Raw genomic sequence first — 22,190 nt, 5'->3', positions numbered from 1 at the left:
TTTGCAGTCTCTCTCATTTATAAATACACAGGTTATACGTATTTTATAAAAACGATTTTAGAAACTTATAGATACTGTCTATATCACCGCGTTTAGTCATGTTGTGTCTGACTATCATACAAATTTACTGTAGTCTGCACCATAGTTTCTAAGACAAAAATTTTCGTCGTAAGGATATCCTGTAACAGGGGCCAACCTTATCCCTGCAGGCTTTCCATAATCAATTTAGTATACGACGACAACCATTTTTTAGTTACCGTTTCAACAATCCAACGATTTGATCAGTGTTTCATATGAAATATGAATGATACACAATTGATACTCATTTCACTCTCCAGCTGATTGAGATATACATGGTTGAACTGACTTGTCATGAAATGCTATAAAGATACCGAGGTCATGATGTTCGTTGTTTGTTTTTTGGCGCCATTTACTCTCTCTCTCTCTCTCTCACACACACACAAATATATATATATATATAAATGTATGTATTAAATAATTACATCCAAATAAAGTCAAATAAGTAAACAAAAGCATGAGGAAGGACTGCGTTAAAAACAGCAAATACCAACCTCTGATTAATTATATTACAACCATAAATTTCTAAGCCATAAACAAAACACATTAAAACTAAACAAAATACGCTGCATATTTTAAAATAGATCGTAGGATACAAGCTACAACGTGGGATTATAGAATGTATCGTAGGTTTTGGATGTGACTGCGGAAGTAGGACCCGCATTGCGGTCAGGATGCAACGTCTATTAGTCCTAACCTCCAATTCGCTAGTCTCAAATAAGAAGATTAGAAATTTAGAAATTAGGAAAACGAGATGTGGGTGCTCAAACCCACAACGTCCCACGTCTATATCACCCTTCACTGCACAACGTCCCACGTCTATATCACCCTTCACTGCACAACGTCCCACGTCTATATCACCCTTCACTGCACAACGTCCCACATCTATATCACCCTTCACTGCACAACGTCCCACATCTATATCACCCTTCACTGCACAACGTCCCACGTCTATATCACCCTTCACTGCACAACGTCCCACATCTATATCACCCTTCACTGCACAACGTCCCACATCAGTATCACCCTTCACTGCCTGCAGACAATTGTGGGAAGGTGACTGCTCTCCCAAGTTAAAATAATAAAAATAAAGAAAACCATAAAATGATGAAAAATAAATAAATTAAATAAAATAAAAAATAAGGAACTAATGGTAATACAATCTCGGGGTAAGTCACCTCCAAAACCTAGGATACATTCTATAATTCCACATTGTAACTTGTACCCTAGGATCTTTTTAAAAAAATATGCAACGTATTTTGTTTAATTTTAATGTGTTTTGTTTATGGCTTAAAAATTTATGTATACATATAAATATAAATGTATACATTTATGTATACATACATTTATACACATACACGCATGTACAGTTATGACAGAAAGTGTTCATACACCTGCGTCGTGAGTAGTTTTTTCCTCATAACTTAAAAAGTATCACGATTAGGATAATGAAAGTATAGTATATTATAAATATTATACTAACACACATCTACATAAATTTTTATGTAAATTAAACGACAAATAAACTGTTTATAAACAAATAACCAAACATAGGAGGGGCAGAAAGTGTTCGTGCGTCTACTTTAACGGTCAGTTGTGTAGCCTTTCAGGTGAATTACTTGGTGCAATCTCTCCTCATAACCCTCCATGATCGTTTGACAGTACTCGACTGGTATTTTTTTCCATTCCTCTTCACAGAAAGTTTCCAACTCTTGCAAGTTTTTCGGATGACGCTGATGAACCCTGGTCTTCAACTCATGGCAAACGTTTTCAATTGGGTTGAGATCGGATGACTGCGATGGCCACTCCAGAACGGGAGGCAGGTGTACAAACACTTTCTGTCGTAACTGTATAACATGAAGTAATACCTTAAAGTATAGCTTTAATTCAGGTAGAATATTATTCTGTTTATATTAATGGTGGAAGCAATATGTGTACAAATTATTTGTGTCGCTTTTCCAAACGAAAATCTTTTTTGATGATGTTGCACGTGGTATGTACTGTTGTTCGGATCTACTTGAATGTCTATTTCCACTGACTCTTTGTGTTCATGAATTTTCACGACTCCAACACTTTACTTACCATGGCGGAAGTAAAACTTCTTGCAAATCTATTTCTACATGTAGTTACCACATGGTTGACTGATTTATGCATTCAAAATCGTTTTAACATAGTATTCTCTGTAACCACTGACCAGACAAATTGACTACCTTTTATGGACTAATACAAACAGTCACAGCACACATTTTTTTTAAATGAAGCACATGCTAATAACCAGCAGACACAAAATCATGTAATTAAATACATGCAGTGAAAATTTGTATCGCACACAATAACGCCAAGGTACACAGGAACAGTTACTGCATACACTGCATATATTCTAAGCACATTACTGCTCGGCACATGAAATAAAATAACCAAAGGGGTGCACTAATTAAAAAATACTTTAAAATGAAGACCATCATTTTAAGAGTTTACTAGCTTTCATCATCGAAATATGCAATATTACATATCGGTTTCAATAAATTGGGTTACGTGGTGAATTACGCCACTTGTTAACTTCTCTTCGTAACAGTTTACTGCAAATGAGAGAGATAATTCTAAGCATAAGTTTGAATTTTCCAGTATTCTATTCCGATTACTGACATGTGTACATTATGGAAATTGTAATTCAAGGCCTAGCTGATTCCAGTAGAATACTGACTTTTGATATATTGCAATACACCCATCAATCTCGATCTAATTTAAATTGAACAAAGAGACGTGCACCGTACAGATCTAAAGAAGAAAGGTAATGTTTTTTTTATCACGTAATAAAAGTAATGTAACTATAATAATAAACGAAATTCACAACAATGAAGCTTAAATGCAAAACTAATGTTACATATAAATAAGGTAACAGTTCTTAATTTGTCGTTTTCGTCGTGCAAAGATACATACAGGAGGTTGTCTGAGATCTGTCCATCACATGGAATCGAACCCCGGATTTTAGCTCGTAAACATATCGCCGGAGGACGTTCTTAATTTGAGTGATAGAAAATTAATTATAGAAACTTAAGCTTTTGATGAAGGTGTGAAGCTGAAACAATGAGCTTATAGATCTTTGTAAGATCTTTCAGGATTCACGATTGTTCCGGTTATTCATAATTATGTTCACTACGCTTTAGTCAGCATTAGAAAGTTTAAAAAATTTCAAAAATACCTTGTTTTAGAATGTATGTACTCGTAGTTTTTAATTAAATTTGAATACAAAAATCCATTAGAGACAAAGTGGTCCTAATTTTAGTTATCAAAATAACTTTAATGTTCCTAAGATTATCTTACTTTTTATGAAAAGCTGATTTCCAAATAGCTCCATAAATTATTATTATGATTTATTAAATGTATTATATCACTTTATAGACACAAAATTCTAAAATATCTCAAAAGTGTGTTATTATTATACTCCTTGTAAAAATGTGTGTGTTGGCCAAGTCAAACATCCGTAAGTTTTAAGTAACACAGGATTGTTTGTTTGTTTGTTTTGGAATTTCGCACAAAGCTACTCAAGGGCTATCTGTGCTAGCCATCCCTAATTTAGCAGTGTAAGACTAGAGGGAAGGCAGCTAGTCATCACCACCCACCGCCAACTCTTGGGCTACTCTTTTACCAACGAATAGCGGGATTGACCGTTACATTATAACGTCCCCACGGCTGGGAGGGGGAGCATGTTTGGCGCGACTCGGGCGCGAACTCGCGACCCTCAGATTACGAAGCGCACGCCTTAACGCGCTAGGCCATGCCAGGCCCCAGTAACACAGGAAGGTCAACAGAAGAGAGCATAAGGGACTATAATGACGTAATAACGTAACAAATTATGTTTCAAACAAGACCAATTCTAGAAACAGATACCATTGTGAAAAATGAAAATATTATAAACAGTGAGGAAAAAATTAGTTATTTATCTAACTTTACACCATCATTATCGTTTCTTACCTGACATTTACACATAACATCAGTCGTTTCCCGCCTAATATTTATGACCTCTATTTATTCTCCTGAAGAAAAATAGTGAACTCAAATTTTGGGTCCCGTTTGAAAACCATTAATATTTTTACATGTAAACCTGTATATTTATTTTTTAATCAGAATTAATACTTGTAACCTCTTTATTCTTCCCTACCTATTATTTACACCCTGTTTACTTTTTTCTGGCTGTCATATTTGATGTATGTATATATAGTCCCTAACAGAGGGTTTTCTTGTATCAATTTTTACCTACATTACTTGAAGAAAATTTGTTGTTTTTGTCGAATACTTAAAAAGAAATGATCTGTTCCATATCGTATTTCATAAAGGATATTCACATGTTTGTTGCGCTTTAGAAAAAAAAGGTAGATATATCATGCAGAAATTATAAATCTCTGTTACTTTCTCAGCTAACTTGTGATGTTCCTGTGTTTCTATAGTGACATCTTTCATCATGCTGCTAGGCGGCAAAACAAGCGCATATAAATTATAGATGTCGAGTTTTATTCGGCTTCATTATTACATACTTGCTCACGCTATTTTTCATCCAACTGCTTTTTATCTCTTTTAGCTTACTAACATCAAGTTCTTCACTTGATAACCAAATCCGATTAAAATTTAAAACAAAGTGTTTAAAGTTCTTCTACGGTAACTTAATTTTTTTAATTGTTAGTTCTATATATCTCGTTTCGAATTTATTTTTACCACAGAAGATTATGGATTGTTTCTTTGTTTTGTTTGAATTTCGCGCAAAGCTACTCGAGGCCTATCTGTGCTAGCCGTCTCTAATTTAGCAGTGTAAGACTAGACGGAAGGCAGCTAGTCATCACCAGCCACAGCAAAATATTGGGCTACTCCTTTACCAACGAATAATGGGATTGACCATTTCATTATAACGCCCCCACGGCTGGAAGGGCGAGCATGTTTGGTGCGACCGGGATTCGAACCCGCGACCCTCGGATTACGAGTCAAACGCCTTAACACACTTGGCCATGCCGGGCCGAAGCTTATGAAAACAGTACATCTAGATACCTTTATGTAACTTAGGGGCGCTTAGCTGTAAACAGTGGTCTGGATACGTTTGTTTGTTTGTTTGTTTTTGAATTTCGCGCAAATCCACACGAGAGCTAGCTGCGCTAGCCGTCCCTAATTTAGCAGTGTAAGACTAAAGGGAAGGTAGCTAGTCTTCACCACCCACAGCTAACTCTTGGGTTACTCTTTTACCAACGAAAAGTGGGACTGATTGTTACATTATAACGCCCCCACGGCTGAAAGAGCAAGCATGTTTGGTGTGACAGGAATTCGAGCCCACAACCCTCGGGTTACGTACGAGTCGAATGTCTTAACCACCTGCCCATGCCGGGGCTTTCATTACTCTTACCCAATAACACAAAATATTTCATTAATCATTCCTCTTAAACAAAAAACATTTCATTTATCTTATCTGTTAAACTAAAAACAACTCGGGGGTTTATCTTAGTGATACAGTTTGACAACACATCACATTTACAAGTAGCTCATTAAATAACAACATTTCACGTTTGTAATCGCCTACTTTGGAGATCTATAATATCATGTGATTGTTTGTTTGTTTTGATTTCGCGCAAAGTTAGTGGAGAGCTATCTGCATTAGCCGTCCCTAATTTAGCAGTGTAAGACTAGAGGTAAGGTATATAGTCATCATCGCCCACCGCCAACTCTTGAGCTACTCTTTTACCAACGAATAGTGGGATTAACTGTAACATTATAACGCCCACATGGCTAAAAGTTCGAGCATGTTTGATGTGACAGGGAGCAACGTATTTGCCATTGACTGACATTATAAACTGATTTTACTTCTGGTGAGAATACAAAGTAATAAAAACTTTACGTTTTGCATTCTATTTAATTTTTGTTCTCGATATGAAATGAAGTTTTATTCATTCATTTTTAATTTTAAGACATATTTACTAAACTGAACCTATTGTAAACAAATATGTTTCTCCATTTATTTCCAAACATGCATTTTTGAGTTCCCTATATACAACACGCACTTGGCGACGTTCATCATGGCAACATTAATCTGAAAATCAACGTTTATATAAAGATAACTTGTTGTACTATTATGGCTGAGCTTCTACCACAATATAACATAGTTATGAGAGTAACGTTTGATTACGGGTGAAAGAAAGATTCCATTTCAATACATTACTCAGTTGGTTTCCACAATTTCTCTGGCATAATATAACTATTGAAACAGTTATATTAAATATGTCATGTGTGCATACATTCCAGGAATATACATATGCATAGTAATAGTTACAAAATATGTCAAACGTATTGAAATACACACATACACGTTACTAAATATTTCATATATATTGCATGTATAATAATACACAGGCACACGACAATAATTCTAACTATGCAACACATGTTCTATATAATATAGACACCTGCCACACAAGCTACAACCATTGCCAGTATTTCACAGTAGGACACGGTTAAAGGTTTTTACAATAATAGATTTATATAGACTGCTGGCCAAAATCTTAAGGCCAATGAACATAAAGAAAAATATGCATTTTGCGTTGTTAGACTCGACCACTTACTTGAGTAGAGCTTCGAAAGATGAAAATAAGAAAAGGGAAAATAAAAAACTTTTTTAGCATTTAATAGAGAAAATGTAAACACTATAAAATTGGCCTAAATACTAGCTGGTCAAAAGTTTAAGACCATACCAAAAAAAAAAATCCTAAACAGGGTAGGAAATGCCCAACAAGAGGTCTCAGTAGTGAGTTGCACTGCAGTCATTGCAAATAACTTCAAACATTCGCTTTGGCATGGTCGATATAAGCGTTTTCAGAAGGCTGGCTGGAATGCTATTTCCAAGTGGTGAAGATGGCTTTACGAAGATCATGCACTGTTTGGAATTGAAGTCCATTTCTATAGACGACTCTTGCCTATCACCCCAAAACATTTTCAATGGGGTTCAGTTCGGGTGAACACGCTGGATGGTCCAAACGAATCACATTGTGGATTGCAGCGTTGTCCTGCTGAAAGATCCAGTCATTTCCACACAAGCGAGGGCCTTCAGTCAATAAGGATGCTCTCTCCAACATGCCAATGTAGCCAGCTGCTGCTTGACGCCCCTGTATAACCTGAAGCTCCATTGTTCCATGGAATCTCCTCCACTGTGTCGTGTAGAAAATGTCACTTGTGGGATATTCTTATCATGCCAGTAATGTTAGAAGCCATCTAGACCATCCAGGTTAATTTTTTTTCTGATCAAAGAACTAAACCTTCGTCCACTTTTCTACGTCCCATGTTTGGTGCTTCTCAGCAAAGTTTAACCGAGCTGTTTCGTGGTATGGAAGGAGGCGTGGCCTTTAAAAACGTTTATGGTTTTTAAAGCCTTTCTGTCGTAGATGTCGTCTTATTGTTCTTGAGCTGCATTCTACGTCCGATCGGCTGGTGTCTTGCCGGACAACCCGTCGAATCCTCCTGCTCAACGCCGACGAAATTTCCTTGGGCCAACCACTTGAAATTCTCGTTCCGTATCCCTCAGGGTCTTTTAAGAAATTTGCAACAGCAGTTTTACTACACCCAATCTCACCAGCGATGGCACGTTGAGAGAGACCTTGCTTTTGCAGCTCGACAATTCTGCCACGTTCAAACTCTGTCAACTCTTTAGCCTTTGCCATGAATTTACCCAATGTAACAAAGGAGATGTCAGTGGGAGATGTTGACAATGCTAATGCTTGAACACAAATGATTAAATTTCGTTACGTGCTTACCGATTAACGCTTCGTTTCTGTATGGTCTTAAACTTTTGACCAGCTAGTATTTAGGCTAATTTCATAATGTTCACATTTTCCCTATTAAATGCTAAAAAAGTTTTTTATTTTTATTTTCTCTTTTCTTATTTTCATCTTTCGAAGTTCTACTCAAATAAGTGGTTGAGTCTAACAACGCAAAATGCATATTTTTTCTTTATGTTTATTGGCCTTAAGATTTTGACCAGCAGTGTACGTGTGTGTACAGGAAACATAAATTTGAGGTTCCTTTAAAAAGAGCTTAAGTACGAAATAAGACAGGAATTACCAGCCAATAATAAATGAACTATTTATGACTGTAACGTGTAGATGTTCAATGTTCTGTACACTGTGCAATCAGTATATTTAGGGAGACAACCTCTATATTATGTATATAACAAAGGAGTAAAAAATCAATAATCATAATATTAAATTTTATTACACACTTTCATAGAATAATTACTATAGAATAGAATAGAAAGTTTATTTAAAGGGATGTTGTAGACATATGTATCTTTTTTTTTTTTAAGGCTGCTTTTTCACTGGTAAAATTCTATACGCGCTTTGTAGAGATTATGTCTTAGTTTAGTACCATAGTTACCAATTGCTATGTGTTATATATGGAAAATTTAATCACACAGAAACAATAATGCTTGCTATATTCTCAAACAAATTCCGATGACAGCCTCCAGCTTTATCTTAACGTTTTACCTCTCGTGCTAATGCGATCGAATACTCAATAACTATAGTAAATCATCATGAACCATATCAGCTAGCTTCTAGCTATGTTTATGATCATTATAATGTATAAAGCTAGTTACAATATTAAGCAGTCCTTTGTCAATACAAAAACCAGCAAACAAGATAAATAAAAAAATTGGGAATTTTAAAAAAATCTTTAAAATATGAATCGCAAAAAGTAAAGAATCGAGGTTGGAGATACTGTAGACATTATTTACTCAGACTACAAATTCCTATTTTGACTCCACCAAATGTAACTCTTGGTAACAACAGATCTCTGAAACTGTTTTGCTTTGTAAAAAGAGGAGTTATGTGGGATCTTATCAATGTGTTTTAAGATTTTAAATGAAATTGATACTGTTGATACGTCATATTTTTCGTACTTAATGGTTTTAATCGTAATACAATGGTACACAGTTATAAATTTTTGAAGGGTAGGCGTTCTCTTTAATTATAAGAAATGCATATTTTTCTAACAGGATGTTTGAACTTTGGATTGAATTTCCTTCAAATGTAGTTAAAGTTTAGTAGATGGACGGTCTAGAAGTGACCAACAGGTCTCTTGTTATCCCTAATTGTATGTAATATGTAATAAAAGTCGAGTTTGTAAATCAAGTTTGAAACTAACTCGAGATTACGATTTCAAAAATTGGATAAAATTAATGGTCAGCCAGAAATACGATTGTGTCCAATTATGATGATGTTTTATTTCTATTCATTTTTCTACAGCAGTTCATAAGAAAAGAAGTCAATGATTTCTTCTATCATCCGAATCGTGGTGTTTTTTGATTTTAAGCAAAGCTACCCCAGATTCTAGCGTTGTAAGTCAGTAAACTTACTGCTGTCCCATTGGAAAACAAATCGCGATATTTCGAAAATATAGGCGAGCGTGACGAAGTGGTAAGTGTACCAAACTGTGAGTGGAGAGATCATAATTTTTAATCCATGACATTTTCAGCTGTAAGCGCGTTGTAAACATTTCAGTCAATCCTATTAATCGGTTAAAAGTAACCATGTATGCGGAAGGTGAATCTGACTAGTTGCTGGCCTGTGATTAACTGTCATAAATATTTGAACCTTGCATGGTGTATCTGAGCTAGCTGCTTAGTTAATGTTTAGCATAGGGTGTCATTAGGTTAAAAATAACAGATCGCTTAAAAATAAAAATATAACGTAATCAAATTGTAGCTAAAGTGACTAAAGGCAAAATGAAATTGCTATTCATAAGAAGCCAAATTTAGAGGGTAAAGGGGCTTCATACTCGGCGTGTTAATATATATAATAGTACCTATAAATTGACGAGATAGTAGTTAATGCGTAGGTATATATTCCTAAGCATATTTTCTTACCTTTAAAAGTGTGTTTTCACTTTAGGAAACCGAACAGAATGTGAATCTTTCGGATAGTTCGTAATTAGTAGTTCAAGTAAAACTGGTATTCTTCAACTGTCAGGCTCATCACCAGTTTGTTATTTTGTTATGAAACGTGTGATCTCATCAAACGAATACGTTTCTTCCAGATAAACTTTGTAATGATTGTTTATTTTACGAAAATAATTAGGCATTCTTAACATCCTAGCAGGCTGAGGATTTTGTTCACGTTCATCGCACTAATTTCACGAGCTCCGGTTAGGTGCCTTGTAAACTGATACGTGTACAGACGCACGCGCCGCAATTATCTCGCTATACTAAGATATAGAAGTGTAAACTCATAAATTTCCTGTATAGTCAGACCACCATCAAACTTTAACGCTTACTCCTTATTGAAACACCAGACGTTGTACGTGAAAAATCTCGACTGATTCGAAACATTCCGTAAAAGTACCCTGACGTTCACTGTCAAAATATGTCAGAGATAACTGAAGATGCCACAATCAAGGCTTAATTAGAAACTATAGCAAAGAATGTTTCAACTTTCACAATATGATTAGCATTTTAATGAATCTATTGGGCACTCAGTGAACCTTTCTGGAAAAATATCCACCCTACAAGAACAGTCATTTCATTTTAGTCGCGGGCTCAAATCCCTGTCACACCAAACATGCTCGCCCTTTCAACCGTAGCGGCGTTATAATGTGAAGATCAATTCCATTGTTCGTCGGTAAAAGAGTAGCCCAAGAGTTGGCGGTGATGACTACCTGTCTTCCTTCTAGTCTTAAAAAGCAAAATTAGGAACGGCTAGCGCAGATAGCCTTCGTGTAGCTTGTTTGTTTGTTTGTTTGTTTTGAATTTCGCGCAAAGCAACTCGAGGGCTATCTGCGCTAGCCGTCCCTAATTTAGCAGTGTAAGACTAGAGGAAAGGCAGCTAGTCATCACCACCCATCGCCAACTCTTGGGCTACTCTTTTACCAACGAATAGTGGAATTGGCCCTCACATTATAACGCCCCCACGGTTAAAAGGGCGAGCATGTTTGGTGCGACGAGGATGTGAACCCGCGACCCTCGGATTAGGAGTCGCACGCCTTAACCCACCTAGCCATGCCGGGCCACCCTCGTGTAGCTCTGCGCGAAATTCAAAATAAACCAAACCAAATCCTATGGCACGAGCACGTGTATCAAATCCGTTAACACAAGTAAAGTAATTTTATCGGGATAGTTTATAAGCATAACGTCAAAATGAAGGTCTTATAAACACAAGAACGTCTTGTTTTCACAGTGAATAATGTAAGAATACGCGTAATACCAAAAAGATTCTACAAACACCACGGCGAATTACTTTCGCATAGTTAGTTTTGTAACAGATTCATTCAGTGCTAATGTAAATTGTACATGGAAGATGATAAACAAATTTAAGCTTTGGAACTGTTCTTGAATCGCGCCTTGCAGCTTTTTAAAGGCAATTTTGACGAACATGAACAAAAAATAAATAAAATAAAACTATAAGTAGACAGACGGTAGGCCTAAAACTGTAACCACCAAGCTTATAGCAATGACGACACTCACTCTTTGGTGGCAGAACATTCGTAGTTTATTGACCGGAATCCTGTTTTTCTAGTCACCATTATGACACCAGGCACAACACTACGAACGCTCAAATTAACTAGCACACTGCGTTGAGGCAACGGCGCTTGTATGTGTGACGCAAGATCTTTAAAATAAAATCCTAACATATACCGTGAAGTGCCTACACATGAAATTCGAGGAGAACCAATAACAACTGATATTTATATATAGCCTGAATAGCGAGCGGCTCACGGAAAGTATGGGTTTTACTATCAAACACAATTTCTCAAACAATTGTCGGTAATATTCTCAGAAATCAATCTAACAATCATGTGAATTGTTTTATAACAGTTAAAATAATATGAATTATGCTAGCCGTTAATATCAAAAGTACGTTAAAACTTTACTTCTTTGGTCTTCAAGCCTTCAGAGTTAGTTTTGGCCATATGTTTCTACAACGCTGACGTTAAAATCATGAAAACAGGTTAAAATTTGTCGCTTAAACTCACTCATTGAACAAGGTGACGTGTTAAACGTTGTGATCAACAAAGCAAGGTATACTTGATATTTCAGTGTTTTCTCCGTTCTACGTAAACCTATTAGCCTAAAAATGTAAGTGTGAAAGTAAAGGAGGATGTATAATGATGGGTAAGTCACACAATAATTGCTATATCCATTGCCGCCGATGCCTTTCTCCCAATTTTATTGCTCATTTAAGGTAACGATCAGTAACACATTCAATTTACTTATTTTAACACGAATTACACTGCACAACAAAAATTTAGTAATGCAGAAAACTCAAATTATTCGGGGTGATTTTATGGTGATGTTTCAAAAATGTAGTCAGAATTTGTCCATCACCTTGAATTATTGTAATATCTCAATAATTTATTAGCACTATGTAAAATATCAGCAATCAACTCAGTACAATAGATTGGGCTGTAAAATTAAGTTTTCTTGGACATTTTAATGGGTAAAAAACATATTTTTGATAACCTTAAACATTTATTATGCTGTATTTGGGTAAAATTCGAAATATATTGTTCATATATTTTATTTGTTCTTCATATAATTGTACTTAATTGAGTCATGTTTGCTTCATTTTTATGCTCATCTTCTCCGGGAATCACAAAAACCCCACGGGCTTAATTGTCTAGAACATTCGAGAAGTCCCTCGACTAAGCATTAAAAAGATTAAAATTAGACTGTCTCTCTGAGTTGCCTCTTACTCATTCAGTTGATCACTTCGCCTCGCTCCAAGCACAGTCAAAACAAAGTCCGATCTTCTTTTTTCGTCATACCTGCAACATAATCAATTTTAAATATTTTAAACTCTAATTCTGTAAATATAATTTTTATACATTTTTGAAAATCACTTGAAATGCTGAGTGCTTCTAGTTTTAAGTAAAGTCTGAAACTTCTCAAATAACCTAGACAGTTTCTGTTATATCTGTAGAAATTATATAGTACTTTCACGAAAAAAACATCACATAAAGGTAAAGGTAACTTACTACCAATATTTTGATTGTAAAATCAAAAAGGTAATCATTTGGTTCCACATTTGTGTTGTATAGTTTGCACATGTGGCTTGATACAGTGGCTGAATCAGAAGAGAGCAAATATGCTATTTGCAGTTCCCATAATATATCGTGAACCCAAAGATAATCTAGCTAACAGTTACCTTTGTATGACTAATATTTCTGGATATTCAGGCATAACTGCAGAATGCATTAAATATCCAAATATTGCATCTGCTATAAAATCAGTAACTCATGGGAATGGTCTAACAGTACCACATCTACTGGCAAACTGGGAAACAGAATAGTTGTTTTGCAAATAAGACAAGGAATCACTTTCATCCTCTTCATCTCATTTTATGAATTTAATATCATTGAGAAATTTGTGAAAACACCAAAACGATTTGATTTCACCAGTTAGTTCTGTAAGCTTAATACTACTAAGAAGACTATGGAAACAGTAATGCGACTGGGTTATGCTGTAATAAACTGTAGGTTTTATAAAACAAGGTAGACTTTGTTAAACATCAGGTAGACATTATTTAATTATATAATTATGGAAAGGTTATGAAAACACTAGAGTAACTAGGTCTTCACAGAGTCAGTTTTAAGCTTATGCTGTTAAGAATTTCACAGAAATACCAATGTGACTTGATTACGTCATCAAGAATTACGTTAGGTTAGTTCGTAACCATAGTACTAAAAAATAAATACCATAGTTATGTTAAAGTGGCTTATGTGAAATAGATCCTGAGCTAAACACTATTAAAAATGCCTTGGGAATATCATAGCATCTTAATTACTTTAGATTAGTTTGAAAACTTTTAATGTTACAATAAAAAGTTATAGCAACTGAATTTTATCGGGATAGTTTATAAGCATAACGTCAAAATGAAGGTCTTATAAACACAAGAACGTCTTGTTTTCACAGTGAATAATGTAAGAATACGCGTAATACCAAAAAGATTCTACAAACACCACGGCGAATTACTTTCGCATAGTTAGTTTTGTAACAGGTTTACTGTTGTACATTTAATTTAGTAACTACGGTTGTTTCTGAAAGCCCCCCGCTATACAGCGGTATGTCTCCGGATTTACAACGCTAAAATCAGGGGTTCGATTCCCCTCGGTGAGCTGAGCAGATAGCTCTTTGTGGCTTTGCTATAAGAAAACACACACTTGTTTCTGTAAAGTTTTCTTTTCTCCATGAGCCATATATTCTTGACTGTGTATTGCGCAACTCCCGCCTGTTTTTCAAACTTATATAGAAGTCTTGAAAGTGAAAATTAACAATATTTGTTTACGAAAACGCGCTAGATCATTGTTGAAAATTCTAGAAACTTGTGTGACTGGTATATAAAAAAACCGAAGAGCCGAGAGACAAATAGTATTATTGGTCAACTACAGGCAGTGTGCTACAGGCGTAGGAAGCTATAATTGCCATTAATGCTTATTAATCTGAAAACTACATAATTGAACCAGGAATGTTTATAGATTTCGACCATTATAAACCGTTTAACTTCACTTCATTATTTCGGACGTTAGTATTTCTACGAGAACATTAAATATCTCTCTTGGTAACAAGTGAACTTGTAACCGATATGAGACCAATTGGCCCGGCATGGCCAAGCGTGTTAAGGCGTGCTACTCGTAATCTGAGGGTCGTGGGTTCGCATCCCCGTCGCGCCAAACATGCTCGCCCTCCCAACCGTGGGGGTGTTATAATGTGATGGTCAATCCCACTATTTGTTGGTAAAAGAGTAGTCCAAGAGTTGGCGGTGGGTGGTGATGACTAGCCGCCTTCCCTCTAGTCTTACACTACTAAATTAGGGATGGCTAGCACAGATAGCCCTCGAGTAGCTTTGTGCGAAATTCAAAAAAACAAACAAACAAACAATGAGGCCAATCAAGCTAGCTGGCCTCAGCGAGGTGCAATAATATCAACTCAGAATTAATTCACTCGTCGTGGACTTGGATCATCAATAAAATATTCAGTTCTAAACCGGGTATAAGACTCAGTATTGTATGAAGTTTGTTAAACTGTTGTATATCAACCATTATTTGTAATAACTATTAGCGGTAACCGTTATTATTAAATTATATTGTTTTTATATTTGTATATTAAAATACATTTGTGTTTAAAAAGGAAAATGTGTGTAATAATCTTGTTGGCAAATAACATAAATTTGATATACATTGACACTTTATTAACTTCTAAATTCAAATTTCCGGTTATTTGTAATAAAAATTAGGATTTTTTTTTAAAGACCCATTGAGTAAGTGCCAATTGTATAAGAAAAAGAAAGTTCGTAGCTTTGTATGTTAGCTAAATTATATCTTAATCTTTATACAAATTAAACCATCTTTATTTTCAAAAGTTCTTTTTTTCTGTAGGAAGTAAAAGAATTGCTCGTTACACATGTTTGATATAAAAAGTTATAAGTGATAATAACATAGGAATATTGTTTTGTTGTACTTGTTTTATTTAGTGATAGCTAACATGAATTTTTATTACTCTAGAAAACGAATTTAGTTTTATGGCAATAATATTTCATAGTCCATGTAAAATGTTTTTATTTCTGAAAACAGTAGTAGGTATACTATAGTAACTTTGTTCGGTTAAATGCTTCTACTACGGTTTTATTTAAATGTTCTTATATACATATATATAACATATATACACTCCCCCAGTGATTGTTTTTCAAATTATCCACTTTAGTTGAGTGATGTCAAGTTTGACAAGGATTTATCTATTACAATATTTTAATAGATGTTAACATGACGTAAGTACAGTTGTCAGAGCTACTGTGAAACCTTAAAGAATTATCTTAATTCAGATTACTTTGATGTGTGACGTATACGTAAAATTGTTGGCGATTGGAGTTTTAGTTCAATTATCTGTAACTTGAGTAACCTACAAAAGATACGAGAAACTCGAGAAGTCTGAAATATTTACTTTGCTGTTTAGTTTAATATGATAGAAATTAGCTGAGGAATTAAGGCATTAACGACAGGTGTCTGGAGTTTCATGTAATAACGAATCTTATTAAATTAAATTAAAAATATTAAAATTTTGAATGTGAAGAGAGCAACCAAAGAGTATGGGTCTTGATGATCAAATTACAATCGTAACCTTGTTCTTCAAGGTTCTTTATCTTACGCACTCTCATAAATTTTACGTAATATTCAAAAGTACTCAATAGGATGATTTTTATCTAATTTTAAATAGTATAAAGGAACGAATCCAATTATCGTGACGCACAAAACGTCTTTTAATAAAAAAAAACAAACGTGGATTAAATTAATAATAACCATAGAAAATCTCTCAAAAGTTTTATCGCTTATCTATTACCGGTTATCGTATGATTACATTATCACAAAATTACAACTATCACTAACAATTTTGTATTGTTAGTTAAGTCAATTAAAAAAGCCGACGCAGTGAGTTACTGGCATTTTTAGTGGATACATATTTTTTCTTACTATAAGCTCTATATTGCAAGAGAACATCACTGTACATTAACAACCTAAGTAAGAATTCCGCGTAGAATCCCTTAACATATTGCTTTAACGCCATCTATTGATATATTGTTAAAATTTCTGTACTGACCTTGACGTTAAATATTTCTTTCTCCGGTTTGCTTTTGTTTTTTTATGATGACTTCATAACATCTAAAAAAATGAAATTTATAACACTGTAACCCAGGCTTCCTAAGCTCAATTAAAAAAGCACCTTTAACTAATTTATACTGCTTTCAGGAAACAAATATGCAAATTTTGTTTTTTTTAAATTTCAGATACCTAGTGATTAAATTACATAAAATACGTGCTATGATAAAAGGAAAAGGACAGTATGTAAATACCACCAAAAACAAATTACGCTTAGGACTTTTATATATTATGAAAAGAATTTTAAAAATTATACTTGTATATACAGGTTAATTCATCAAAATGAACCAACAATTAACGTTACTTCGTATATTTTCGTATTTTTCATAAGAATAAATAATTATTGTACTTTTTAGCTATTAAAAAACACTGGGTATAAACAACAATTTAAAAATTATCTATAACTCATAATATGTTTTATATAAAGATCTTTGTTAATAAGATTATTATTTTTTTTATAGAGTCCATCATCAATGATGTAAATAATATCTGTCCAGAGATCAAACCTGGTCAGGATGACCTCCCAGGTATTTGTAACACTTTATTATCCTGTTTATTTTAAAAGAACTGATGCATATATGTGTAAAATATTCCTTTGGCCTGCTACAAGCATGAGTTTCACGCCTACGAATTTTCTTGTTGTTTAAATTTTCATATGAAGACCGACGTAGAGTCGTTTTTGAACAATAATACGCGTAAATGTGAAACCCGATTCAGGTGGTTTTAAACCTTACACATGCAAGTATGAAATTCGATTCACGGTAGTTTTATAACCCTATGCACACAAATACGAAATTAATTTCAGGGTGGTTTTCTATCCATATACATACGAATATGAAACCCGATTCAGGATGGTTTTACCCCCCTACACACACACACATTTCAAACCCAGTTCAAGGTGGTAATATAACTATACAAACAAATATATGAAAGCAGATTCAGGCTGGTTTTCTTACCCTACACACACATTGAAGCTCAGTTCAGGATGGTTATCAAAATGGCGTAAAACTACTGGAAAACTGAAACCAAAACTATTTCGTATAAGAGTGGCAATTCAAAAGTAAAAAAATATAATAAAATTTTCTTTCCCAGGAACATGTTCCATAATATTACTGAATACATTACATATAACTGAGCAAACATGCTACGTATTGTTGTCTTTGGATAAAAGATTGAAACATACGATAACCATGTGATTGCATACACACCTGTTCTTATTCTGAGGAACAGTGGTACTCTTCCCAACTTATAATTGACATATTCAGACTGTTTTAACAAAGGCGTTTTCATAATAATTCCTAAGCATAAATTTACGCTACATTTTTACTTATTTTTCACATAAATCTAAGCCCAGCATGGCCAGGTGTTTAGAACCCTCGACTTGCAACCTGATGGTTGCGGTTTCGAATCCCCGTTACACCAAATTTGCTCGCCCCTTAAGCGTTACAATGTTGCAGTCAATCCCATTTTTCGCTGGTTAAAGAGTACCGCAAGAGATAGCGGTGGGTAATGATGACTAGTTGCTTTCCCTCTAGTATTACACTGCTAAATTAGGGACAGCTAGCGCAGATATCTCTCATGTAGCTTTGCACGAAAACTCAAAAGAAATAGATCACATGAATTTTCCCTGCTTTCCTATTTGGATCCTACCTAATTTGGTAATACAATGATGTGGATGATGTGTCACACACGCAACGCCATGCCTGATTTGGTTCTGAGAACTTTCTCCTTGATAGGCTTTTAAATAACAGAAAGAAGTGGCGAAATTTAGGAGCTATTTACACCTATGTTAGCAATTAAATTCAATTAAAATTAGAAACAGGCAGTCAAAAGAGGAAGTATTATACAAGAAAAAGTGGCATTAAACTCGTGTAACTCACGAAATTCGGAGAAACCGAGCATGACCGAACGACACTTGGCTTATATATCAGATCATTCCTTAAGTGATGTCTGATTTTAGGTTCAGAAAAAAAAATGATTTAAAACGCTTTTAACGTTGTTTAATCAATAAGGTATGATCCATTATTACTAATTACTTCCTGCAAACGATTCACAAGCTTCTGAATGTCACTTCCATAAAATTCTTGGGGTTTGGAGGAAAATAATGTAGAGAGGATAGTTTTGACATCTTCATGTGTTCCAAGCTCTTTTCCATCAAGATAGTTCTGCAAACTTCGGAATAGATGATAATAAGATGAGACAATGTCTGGAGAATAAGGAAGATGTGGAAGTTTTTCCCAGTCTAGCTTTTCAGTCTTTGCTGATGTGATCCTTACACTATGGAAACGTGATTTATTTTGGTGTAAACAACACCTTTACGAATGATCAAAGCAAGCCTCTTTTCTTTCAGTATAACATTCATGCGCTCTAATTATTGACAATAGAAGTCTGATGTAATCGTTACATTGAGTGGCAGCAACTTAAAGTGGATCACACCAACATTATCCCTCCAAACGCTTAACAAGATTTTCCTTGGGTAGAGGTCCATTATTGGTTGTGCTTTAGCTAGTTTAAATGCACTGAGCCATTGTCTGAGACGCTTAACATCTTTATAAAATATCCATTTTTCATCTCCAGTCACTAACCCGTCCAATAAAGGTAAATTACGTTCACGAGAGTGCAAAGAAATAAAAATGTTTACTCTTGCTCTAAGGTTGGCTTTGGTCAAATCATGGGGGACTCATTTTCCAAGTTTTGACACCTTTCCAAGCTGTTGCAGGTGACGGTGAACTTTTGAATGGGTTGAATTAAGCTTCTGTGCTAAATCTTTAACTGTTACAGCACAATCTTTATCAGGTGCAGCAAGCAGCAAATCATCATTAAACTCAACAGGATGACCTGAAAGTGGCGCATCACTTAAGCTGTGGTCACCTGATCTGAACTTTTGAAACCACCTTCGACATCTTCTTTCATTGAAAGACTCCGCACCACAAACACTTTGAATGTTTCGTATAATTTTTGCTGCACTATTGCCTTTTTTAAACTCATATATGCCTAATGTGCTCCTCAGACACATTCATCTTCACAAGGTTGTATATGATTAATGATTAGAAAAAGTGAGGTTGGATTAGTTTCTTTTATTTGTTTAAAGAATTTTATACACGTTCTACTACATATTTTAGTCATTAAAGCCTTCTATAAAGACAGAAATGATGATGCACTTTCCGTATTAGATTTTCTGACATTACTTATGTGATAACTTGATATATATATATATATATTGATGCTTATAATGTAATATTATACTATATTGTTAGCTTAGTGTATTGCCCGGCATGGCCAAGCGTGTTTAGGTGTACGACTTGTAATTTGAGGGTCGCGGGTTCGCATCCCATCGCGCCAAACATGATCGCCCTCCCAACCGTGGGGGCGTTATAATGTTACGGTCAATCGCACTATTCGTTGGTAAAAGAGTAGCCCAAGAGTTGGCGGTGATGACTTGCTGCCTTCCCTTTAGTCTTACACTGCTAAATTAGGGACGGCTAGCATAGATAGCTCTCGAGTAGCTTTGTGCGAAATTCCAAAACAAACAAACAAACAAGCTTAGTGTAGGGATTTAGGATAACCTAATCTTTCTGGGTTGGCAAAATTTTGTGAGCTTTTATTAAGTTTCCCGCTCTTGTGGTATATGAGTTTGGGACAGTGTGACTACTTCTTAGCACTTCCTAAATGTTTAATGCTTTAATACATAATTTATTATGCGGAAGCAAACACGTTTACCTGAGTGATGATGTAACATATACTAAACATAACAAATCATATGGTTTGAAATATATATATATAATTAGCTATGTTCGTTACATGGTATATATGTTTAATTCTGATCTATGTAGGTGACTTATTTTGATCAGAAGTCAATATTACTTTACTCTCTGATCAACTTAAGTGTGCAATGCATGTGTCCACTATGAGTTTTAATATTTTCTGTTTCTGTGCCTTTTACAGGGTTTGATCTGATACGAAACTTCAGACTGGATGATCCACACCTAGGGTTTCTCGGAGTGAAAGAGGTGCGAGGCTCCAACAGAATGCAAAAAGCTTACCGTTTGTTTCCACAAAAAGCTAACTTAACACAGCCCACAAGGTATCACTTTTGAAACCATTTCCTGAAAATGTTCTTCATTTTAAATTCCAATGTGTCTTTTAGTTCAATCGTTATGAAAATGAATAATTAATAACAGATAAAATGGTTATGACGTTTTTTTGTATCTATATGTCTATAAATTACAAGAAAGCTAAAACGTGGAAGTCGTTTTGGGGAAAATGACTATTCTTTTTATCAGGTCAATTTTTCCGCTGGGCTTACCGGATCAGTTTTCTTTTGTGGCTACTTTTCGGAAACGGAACTTACATAAAGGTCAGTGGAGCCTTATTCGTATTGACGACATCTTAAGAAAGCCTCAGTTTGGAGTAACTATTGTCCCCAAGAGGAAAGAAATGGAATTTTTCTCCCTCGACTTCCAGGGCAAGCTTCAAACACTAACCTTTAGTGATATCGAGGTAACGTGTGATAGCTATAAGTTGTAAATATATATATATGTACAAAATGTTACAAAAAAGTATATATATGTTGGGAGACTATGAAATATTTGAGTGTTTAGCAGTTTCAGTAACATGTATTTTCAACGTAATAGTTTTGTCTCACAACAACTGATAACGTAACTTTGTGTTAAAACTCAATACCTTTCTGTTTTTAAATATACTGTTCTGTAACACTTTGAAACTATTTGCAAACAATGAATTGTATTTCAATAACAGTTTTCTTCAATAAACACACAAAAAACAACCTTTAAAGGAAGTTTGATGTCTCTTGTTACATGCTCATGCAAAACTTATAGAAACATCCAGAAAATAGAGGTTTTTCAAACAGTTCAATAACTAAAGTTTTTAGCCTGTATTCTAATTTATTATTTTCTACCTTCAAAGTTTAATATATCCAACCAAACGCTTAACAAGACTTTCCTGGGGTGGAGATCCATTTTGGGCTGTGTTTAGCCAGTTTAACTGCATTGAGCCATTGTCTGCGGCGCGTAACACCTTTATAATATATCCATTTTTCATCTTCAGTCACTAACCTATCCAAAAAAAGGTGAGTTACGTTCACGAGAGTGTAAAGAAGTGAAAATGTCCACTCTTGCTCTAAGGTTGGCTTCGATTAAATCATGAGGGACCCATTCTTCAAGTTTTGACAACTTTCCAAGCTGTTGCAAGTGACGGTGAACTGTTGAATGGGTTGAATTAAGCTTCTGTGCTAGTTCTTCAACTATTACAGCAAAATCTTCATTAAGTGCAGCTAGCAGCAAGTCATCATTAAACTCAACTTGACAATACAAACGTTGTGCATCACTTAAACTGCAGTCACCTGATCTGAGCTTCTGAAACCTCTTTCGACATTTTCTTTTATTAAGAGACTCCGCACCATAAACATCTTAAATGTTTCG

At 34.9% G+C, this 22,190-nt stretch overlaps 1 protein-coding gene across 7 annotated transcripts in view; it reads left to right on the top strand.

Moving 5' to 3' along the window:
- The window catches only part of LOC143230357 (uncharacterized), a 130,026-nt gene that overhangs the window by 11,205 nt on the left and 96,631 nt on the right, over positions 1 to 22,190 (top strand). For all 7 annotated transcript variants that reach the window (XR_013016410.1, XM_076463794.1, XM_076463792.1 and 4 more), the window contains 3 exons: positions 17,211 to 17,276; positions 20,695 to 20,833; positions 21,033 to 21,249. Coding sequence is in view for 6 of the 7 variants with exons in the window: in XM_076463794.1 (XP_076319909.1) it covers positions 17,211 to 17,276; positions 20,695 to 20,833; positions 21,033 to 21,249 (422 nt within the window). In the remaining variant the exon portion in view is untranslated. The remainder of the gene's footprint in view (positions 1 to 17,210; positions 17,277 to 20,694; positions 20,834 to 21,032; positions 21,250 to 22,190) is intronic.

Source organism: Tachypleus tridentatus, chromosome 10 (genome assembly GCF_004210375.1).
Source record: "Tachypleus tridentatus isolate NWPU-2018 chromosome 10, ASM421037v1, whole genome shotgun sequence".
Lineage (NCBI taxonomy): Eukaryota > Metazoa > Arthropoda > Merostomata > Xiphosura > Limulidae > Tachypleus > Tachypleus tridentatus.
Note: the sequence above shows the minus strand (reverse complement) of the source record. Positions and strands in the feature narration are given on the sequence as shown.